This window comes from Haplochromis burtoni, unplaced genomic scaffold (assembly GCF_018398535.1).
Source record: "Haplochromis burtoni strain Fernald_Lab_line unplaced genomic scaffold, NCSU_Asbu1 Contig_824, whole genome shotgun sequence".
NCBI classification, from domain to species: domain Eukaryota; kingdom Metazoa; phylum Chordata; class Actinopteri; order Cichliformes; family Cichlidae; genus Haplochromis; species Haplochromis burtoni.
Window position 1 is genome coordinate 141,141 of NW_024583185.1, and position 9,442 is coordinate 150,582.

A 9,442-nucleotide genomic window follows, 5' to 3' on the forward strand; every position below is an offset into this window, starting at 1 on the left:
TCGATATGTGATCCATTGTTGATCTGCACACAGCTGTTGTCACTAACGTCGCACTCGCTTACGTCACTGTCGTGAGACATTCTCCCAAAAAAATCACGGTTTTAGTAACACAGTAACGCAGCGTTCCTACGGGAAAGTAACAGTAATCTAATTACCTTTTTTGCAATAGTAATCCCTTACTTTACTCGTTACTTGAAAAAAGTAATCGGATTACAGTAACGCGTTACTGCCCATCTCTGTATAAACATCACCTGATGCTGCTGAAGTGAAGCAGAGCAAAGTTATAGAGGTTTGATTACAGACACAGCTGAGTGTAAAGTTTCTATTTCTTCGATCTTAAACTGCAGAAATGAGGTTTTGATGTCAGATGTCATTGTTGAGAAAAAAACAGGGGCCAACAGCACTGAATAGAACAGTAGGCTGATGCTTAATAAGCAGAGAGTAATGCAGAAACAGATTTGAGACGGGAAACTGTTCTTGAAGTACAGAGAGAGAGAGAGCTGTGCAGGAAGTGTGATTTTATCGTGGTGGAAGCAAAACAGCAAAGGTCCGAGATGACGATGCTTATCAAACATGAAGTGTAGTTTGGATCTCCTTTTGCTGCTGGTTCAGTCAGTTTTAGTCGGAGTTACTCAACCTGCAGCATCAGAATCTGTGAAATTTTCAGCCCTGACAGGTTGTCCGTGTACGTGCTGCCGGGTGAACGATCCACGGTGAATGAAATCCATGTACCTGCTCTCATTTCCTGTTTTAGCTGTTCGGCGGTTGTTCAAATAGTTTTGTGAGCTTTAAGCTGAGATTCTGGCATTTCTGGAAAAATACATTTATATTTAAAAATCGGTTCAGGATTTATTGAATTGATGTCGCTTTATTCAAACTAAAATCGATTTTTTAACCCACCCCTACTAATAACAGATTAAATGCCATGTTGAGGCTGTTATTTTTAGCATCTACATGGATGTTAAAATCACCCACAATAATTATTTTATCTGAGCTGAGCACTAAATCAGATAAAAACTTTGAAAAATCAGACAGAAACTCTGTGAGGCCCAGGTTGTCACGTCTGAAGGTGAAGCAGACGGCGTGGAGTGAGACCCAAAAACATGATGGAGGCAGAGTGAGGTGATGAACGAAACACAAGCCGTTATTTGGCTGAGCAAAAGTACAAACAAAAACAAAGAGAGAGAAACTAACAAACACCTAAACTGGGGTAAGCTAAACATTACACACTACCTGAAACATCGAACTAGAACCTGGGATTCTGAGATCTGATTTTCACCCAGGTGTCATCCACATACCTGAACCAAGGACTCGGTGGTGTTCCAGTAACATCTGATGGGAAAACACTGTGAGTCAGGCCTTCATAGTGGAAGTGCTTCAAGGAAACCAGTACTGATGGTGAGAAATGGAGAGAACAACGTACTGGACAAGTTGAAATCGATAATTAGGAATGATGACTCCAAATGTGATGTTTGATTGAAGCCGTCATGTCTTTGTGAGGCAGAAATAAGGTGGACACACAAAATCTCCCCTTCTAAGCATGGAGCAGAGGCTGTAATGGTTCTTGGGGATTGGCACTGTTGTCCAGTTAATTATAGTCCCAGTAACCACCCTCTGCAAACACATCGCTGATGTCTCCACAGCATCATCAGCCTCACCCTATCCCAGCATCGCCCTGCATCTCCTCCTTCACTACATCCATGAACCTCCTCTGAGGTCTTCCTCTTTCCCGCTCCATCTTCATCATCCTATGTCCAGTACATCCACCCTCCCTGCTCTGCACATGTGCGAACCATCCCAGCCTCTAGTCCTGTCCATCCCGCTCACTCGCAGTGAACACCTGAGCATCTTCAGCTCTGCGTCCTGTCTTTGTGTCAGTGCCACCGTCTCCACATCATACATCACAGCAGCTCTCACTGCCATCTTCTAAAACCTTCCCGTTCACTCTCGCAGCTATCCTTCTGACACTCTTCTCCACCCACTCCACCCTGCCTGCAGCTCTCTCTGGATGGTCCCAGGTATTTAAACTCATCCTCCTTCACTGTCTCTGCTCCTTACATGTTCACCTTTCCTCTGGTCTCATTCACACACACCTTTCTGCTGACTTTCATTCCTCTACTCTCCAGGCTCTCCTCCACCCGCTCCCTCATCTGCAAACATCACAGTCCACAGAGACTCCTACCTGACCTCATCGCCTGTCCATCAGCGCTGCAGGTCCCTGATGTAATCCCACCCCCAGCTCAAGCCCACCTGTAGCTCCTCCCACACACAGTACCACAGTTCAGGCCGTCTCTCCCTTTATACTCATAGACCTCACACCTCCACACTCCTGCTGTTCCCTCTGACTTGCTGCCTGTCTTCACACTTTCATCTCCGTCTTCATGTTTGATGTGGTGAAGGTTTTAAGCTGGATGACCTTCCTGACACAACCCTTCTCACTTGTTCAGGCTTCGGAGTGCCTCCACCCACACGTATCAATGATTTACACTGTAAACCAGTAAAGGAAATCTAAAAACTGTGGTTTTTATTATCAACCATATCTTGACTTGTTTGTGTTTGGACACAGACAGAAATATCACCCTCACCATAAACCTTCAGCCCCTGTTCTGTGTGCTGTAGTTGGTTCAGATGGTTTACAGTGACCTACAGTCAAACAAACAGAACTGCATGCATACATACTAGTTTACTCAAAACACTGCAATACTCTGAACTCCAAAAGTAAATGGATTTTGCAGTTTTCAGTCATCTTTGGTCCTGTCCTGTACAGGACAGCTTTCATCTGTGTTTGTTATGCGACTGAACTCTGACCTGTGAATCATTCAGGCATGAACCAGGGTTACATCTACACACAATAGTCAACCAATTGTAAAGGGAGGCTGTCACTAAAACCAAACAAATGTCAAAGATGACAGTTTCACAGGCGTAATATATTTTTGTTGTGTCAAGAAAATTCTCAAAGATCTTTTAGCCAGTAATTTTGCAAAGTGTGGATGACGAGAGAGGAAGTTCCAAACCTAAAAAACTGCAGCAGACCAACAGTATCTCAAAGCCATGTCAGTAAGAAACACGGGACCGGAGAGATGCATCTGGACCTGCAGCTGACCAATGACTGGTCACTAAAGCCTCACCAGAAAAGGTTTCAGTGGCTGTAAAGAAGCCAGAGAAAAGGATCAAGTGTGAACATTAAACAGGAACTGGACTGAAAATCAGTCAAACAGGTCTGATGAAGTGATGACTTTTACATGCTACTTAAACCTTTAAGATCAAATGGATGTCACTATGGAGCAGGTCAGGACAGAGGTACAACAGTGAGGGTCTACAGCCATCTGTAAAACACGGTAGGGCTTCTGGCGTGGTATGGCTAAATTTCAACCACTGGTGTTGGGATCTTGTCAAATTGGTGTAATTATAAAGACAGAAAAGTACCATAAAATTCAGACCAACCATGCAGTTGCATCTGAAGAGCATCTGATGGACAGTAGCTTCATTTTTCAGCATGGCAGTGATCCCAAATATGTGAAGTAAAAGCATATCTGGATAGAAAAACACAACGCTGTCAGTCGTGGATGGACCTCCCCATAGCCCAGACCTCAACATCACTGAAGCAGTTTGGGATAATCTTTTACAGAACAAAAGGCAGAAACATCCAAAGAAGAGCTATGGATGTCCTTCAAGAAGCCTGGAGAACTTTTCCTGAAGACTATATAGAAATGACAGAAAAAGAGGAACATAAATGTGCTCATACCAAATATTGTACTAAATACTTCAGCATCATCAGACTTGTACAAACTGTGCTAAACTGGGAAATGGAAATAGGTGCAGCAATTTTCAATAAATTTAGCACTGTTAAAGTCCTGAACTAGTGCCATGTTATCGTAAACACAAGTTAAATTGAATTGCAGTATTTTCTAGATATTTCCCACCAGGACCTGTAATGGAAAGTTTCCAGGACTCATTGTAATCAAATGGCAAAACCCCCTGACTCCTTTTAAAAGGAAGAAGCAGCTACATTTTCCTGAAGTCTATGTCTGAGAATCTCCCTTTGTCTGAGGAAGAAACGTCTACCAGGTCCTTGGTTCCAACCTGGACCAGGGCAGGGCTCCCTATGCTCTGGGTGCTCCAACATCTCCCCCATCAGAAACATTCCAGCTTAATCCTCTGGTCAGTGTACCATTGACCACAGAGCTGGCTGATAGCTGGACTCCGCTGTCACTGCGTTATGGTTTATGATATAGATATAGAAATGAATTTTCCTGTAGGGATCTTCATGACCTCATCTTTTTTTCTCTAACCAAAGCAGTCCAGTGTAACACTGAGTGAAAAATAAAAGTGTGCTGTCTGTGGCATCGTCATCATACACAGACGGCCCTTTCGCTCTAATTAGAGGACACGCGACTCAGCCTATACCTTCTGACTACTAAAGTAACCACACTGTGACTGTTGTGGCAGCTCTTCTGTCAGTGGAGCACGTACACAGATTAGTTTGTGGCTTCTGTTACATTTTCTGTTACATTTGTACAGAAACTATAATTCTCTGTACATTCTCGTAAGAAAAGGATGAGCAAACTTCTGTTAGTTTCAAACTTTCAACCCAGTCCTGTAAGCCTGTGTCATGAAGCTTGGTCCTTCTTCTGCTCTCCTTCCAGGTTGCAGTACCTCAAAGGACCCCTGCAGAATCAGAAGATATCAGCAGCATTGTGGCGGCCCAGCTGAGGGTACCAGACACCAACATGCCAGCCAACCCAACCAAGCAGCAGCAGCAGCGATGCAGCAACAACCCCACGAGCTGTGACTACTCTCTCTTTGAACTGGAAACCTTCTTCACCCGCTGGGCCCCTGATAATGACCCTGTGTCAGCTCCTGGTGGCTCTTCATGTGCATTTGTTCCTAACAAGTCAACTGAACGTGACCAGGATAGAGTTGTTATCATAGACACTCGTCGACAGCCTTGGCAAGTGCTCGATCCCCCACAGACCTCGACGTCCTCGGCGTTGAAGCCGAGCGGAGGGCAGAGTTTCTCCTCTGCAGGCCGGCCGTCTGCATCACAGGGTAACACTTTGTCTGCTTTCCTCAGTACGGCCTCTTAATGCTGTTGTTTTGCCCTGCCTGTGTACACCTTCAGATATTTGGATCACTTTATTGATGTTCCATCAACGTACTTAAAACCAGTAGTGTGTGCTGTCAAAGCTTCCACTGGTGCCACGTCGGAGTGGTCATCAAAGTGATAGCAGACAGGTCGACAGCAGACGGGTGATTGTGTGCTGGACTCATTCTTGAGCCACACAACTGCACTCACATTTAACTAATAATAATCTCTGTGAACAGTTCCAGTCTCGCAGCATTGAAACAGCACTTATAAAATTAACCAATGATCTTCTTATGGCAGCTGACTCTGGTCTACTCTCCATTCTTATTCTCCTCGATCTGAGCACTGCTTTCGACACTATTTCTCACTCTGTTCTCCTCAGTAGGCTAGCCTCCATCGGTCTCTCCCATACTCCACTAGCCTGGTTTAAATCGTACCTGTCTGATCACACTCAGTTTATTCAACTCAAATCCTTTACTTCTCAGCCCTTTCCTCTGACCACTGGCGTGCCCCAGGGATCTGTCCTGGGCCCCTTCTTGTCATTATCTACCTTCTTCCGCTCGGACATAAATACAACATCCAGTTTCACTGTTATGCCGATGACACCCAGCTGTATCTGTCCACTAAACCTGACTCTGCTCTTCCCCCATCCTCCCTCACCCTCTGTTTAGCTGAACTAAATTCATGGTTCTCTTCTAATTTTCTCAAACTCAACAGTAACAAATCCGAGCTCCTCTTGGTCGGCACTAAATCTACATTATGCAGAACCAACAGCTTCTCTGTTACTATCAATAACTCGCCAGTCTTCGTTTCTTCCTCTGTGAAAAGCTTGGGTCTCATCCTCGACAGTACTTTTCGATTCACACATTAATAACGTCACTCGGTCTGCATATTTTCAATTGCGCAACATTAATCGTCTCCGTCCTTTTCTCACCCCACATGCTGCTGCCATTCTTGTCCACATCCTTGTTACTTCCTGGATCGATTACTGTAATTCACTTCTTTATGGTCTTACTCAAACATTCGTCCACAAGCTTCAACGCGCCCAGAAATGCTGCCCGTATCATCACCAGGACCCCTTCTGTCCACCACATCACTCCTGTCCTGCAGCAGCTTCACTGGCTCCTGGTCAAATATCGTATCAATTTCAAAATACTCTTGTACACATTTAAGGCTATTCATCATCTCTCCTGATCTGGTTCAGATCACCGCCCCATCTCGGTGTCTCAGATCTTCTTCTTCCCTTTCTCTCTCCGTCCCCTCCCCCTGTTTGGCCACCATGGGGAGCTTTCAGCTGCTCCACTCTGGAATTCCTGACCTCCTGATTTAAGAAATATCACCTCCTTCTCTCTCTTTAGGTCCCAACTCAAAACCCGTTCAAAACAGCTTATCCCACATAACCTCTCCACTCTGCTATTTTAAATTTGTTTTATGTCTTTTGCTTTTATGATTGTGTAAACTGCTGGCTTTTATGTTGCTTTTATTATTCTGCTGTGTACAGTGTCCTTGAGTGTTCTGAAAGGCGCTTTCAAATGAAATGTATTATTTTTATTGTTAGTTAAGCTTTCCTTTACACACTGAGCTCATTGTGGCAGCTGTTATTGCTGAAGCCTGACAAAAAGATACTGGTGATGAAAAGTCTCTATTGTACTATTGCATGCTTTAGGGTCTGAAGATGCTAATGTCACAGTCTGTGGACCAGCAGAGTGAGTGCAGTGAGTAGGACGCTGAGTTTAACAAATCAGAGTCAGAAAGGGTTTTATTGCCAAATGTTGAGCAGGTTTACAACATTAGGAAAATTGCTGCGGTACTTAGTGCAAACATACTGTCAGATAACGCTTAAATAAACAGTAGATAGATATACACATGAGTGCAGGTGGTGATCAGTGCCAAACATGGAATGATGCAGTGACACAGCGTAGGGTCATGTGTTAGTGGCGGGGACAGTCATATGGTTATTGTTCATGTGTCCAACAGCAGAGGGGAAGAAAATGTTCTTATGGCGAGAGGTTCTGGTGCGAATGGACCGGAGCTTCCTGCCTGAGGGGAGCAGGTCAAACAGACTGTGTCCAGGGGGAGAAGGGTCAGCTGAGATCCGAGCTGCACGCCCCAGTGTCCTGGAGGTGTACAGGTCCTGCAGAGATGGGAGTCTGCAGCCAATCACCTTCTCAGCAGCTCCAGCATACCACACGGTGATGGAGGAGGAGAGGATGGCCAGCCGTTTAGTCGCAACATGAAGTTCAAACTGAGGGATCAACAACCTTTGTGTGCGTGCGCACACTTGTTTTAGCTCCTCTCGTTGTTGATTTGCGTGTTTCTGCTGTATGAATTTGTTGTTTTTCCTTGTATGTTTTTACTGGTGCAGCCATTGGTGCTTTTATTTTTAATATATATTTATATTTACTTGTGTTACACAGAAATACCATTAAGAGAAATGAGTAAATACACGAACAAGACGAGCCTATAGAGAATTAATAGCGCTCATCTTGGAAAAGCAACCATCACATATAACTGCCTGGCTCCGAGTTTAGTGACAGCTGATTCCTTGTTTTCTCTGGTTCCTCAGGGACTTCTGCACCCACGTCTTTGAGAATGCAGGATCCAGGATCTTCCCAGCCTTCCTGGAGGAGAACACCAGCACAGGCTCAAGTGCAGCAGCTTCAAAATGGCAACACTTACTCTCAACAGGAAAGCACCGTCCCTCCCTCACGAATCACACCGTCCTCCAGCACAGGTGCTGTCAGTAAAACAAGTAAAACCAAGACAGCTGGGGCTCCACAGTCCTCTCTATCAGTCCGGGGAGCTGTAGCACCGCTGGCCAGCACTGAGGTGGCCATCGCCCCACAGCATCGGACAACTCTCCTCACTAACCTTAATAAAAATCGTGCTGCATGCACTTTGCCCACAGAGCGCCGCAGGAAGAGTTACGTATGTGGAGCCTGCGGAAAAGCTTTCTCTGGCCTGTCCAATCTAGAGGTCCACAAGAGAGTGCACACAGGCGAGAAGCCTTTCCGCTGTGACACTTGTGGGAAGCACTTCTCTGAGGCTGGAAACCTGAAAAAGCACCAAAGGGTTCACACGGGGGAGAAACCCTTCAGCTGCAACCAGTGTGGGAAGAGGTTTGCTTGGATCTGCAACTTGAGGACACACCAGCAGTCTGCCACAGGCTGCGGAGCACAAGCCGGGGCAGGGCTGTAACTGCTGATGCTGTTATTATTGATTCAAAGGGTAGTATAACTCTGCCCAGTGACAGTTTTTTGTGTCCCTGGTTATAGTTGACCCAGTTTAGCTCTTTCTCTGTGTTCCTGTGGGCGTTTTGAAACTTTTCCTTTGTCTCCTGGGTCCTCAGAGAGCCTCTCCATGGATGCATGGCACAACCTAAAGAGAGTGCCAGCTCTCCAGGACGTATACACTTAAAGAAAAGAAGAGAAACTGGAAGAGCTTCACTGAACAGAGGGGGTGGCTCACGACAACAGCTATCAGTGGCCTAAAATGCAGGGATTTCAACCCCCAGTCATACCCTGGCTCCTGTGACTGTAATAATGCCTTGGCTCATGTCCATTAATGACCCACATGATTACAGTAAAAGGCTCTCAGGACCACCCCTGAGGTGATAACCTACATCTTTAACATCATCTTTACCAACCAAAGATTTCCACTTTCGCTAAATATTGTATTTTTGTGCCTGTATATAAACATGTGACCCTGTGAGTGTTACAAGAAATCCAAACTAAACTCAAACTCTCGTTTTTCACTCACTAAAGGTGTATGCTGGACAATTATTTCACCTCAAAAAAGAAAAGTACGCAGAGTCGATTACATGACATTCATCACCATGATGAGTAGTTGGAAACGTTTGACCACGATGTGTATTTGACCACAGTGGGAACACAATCAGACTGAATTAAAGAGCATATAAAGTCTCCTGTGACCAACCTCATCAGATCTAATGTGGTGCTTTCAGCTCTTTTCATTCTTTCCTGTGTGATAGTTGCCCTCTCTCTCTCTTATTCTGTGGTGAAATCTTCCACTTTCACAGAGTTAATAAATAAATTGGATGTGTAGGCAGAATTCATCTAGAGGGGTGCCGCGTTAAACTCTTCATCCACGGAAGCCTGAAGTCTGTGCTACAGCTGACCTGTAGGCTGTAAAGAAGAACACAAAACAATATTTATCAGTGCTAGGACCAATTCTGTTTACATTATACATGCTTCCCTTAGGCAGCATCATTAGAAGACATAGCATACATTTACACTGCTATGCTGATGACACCCAGCTCTATCTGTCCATGAAGCCAGATAACACACACCAATGAGTTAAACTGCAGGAATGTCTTAAAGACATAAAGACCTGGAT

General features: G+C 44.9%; 1 protein-coding gene across 1 annotated transcript in view; it reads left to right on the forward strand.

The window, feature by feature from the left end:
- Window positions 1-9,316, forward strand: part of si:ch211-89o9.6 (zinc finger and BTB domain-containing protein 5) — a gene marked incomplete in the record, with an annotated part of 46,441 nt that extends 37,125 nt beyond the window's left edge. The window contains 2 exon segments of the mRNA XM_005950764.3: window positions 4,647-5,049; window positions 7,653-9,316. Of these exon segments, the coding sequence (XP_005950826.2) occupies window positions 4,647-5,049; window positions 7,653-8,284 (1,035 nt within the window).
- Window positions 9,317-9,442: the final 126 nt, after the last annotated feature.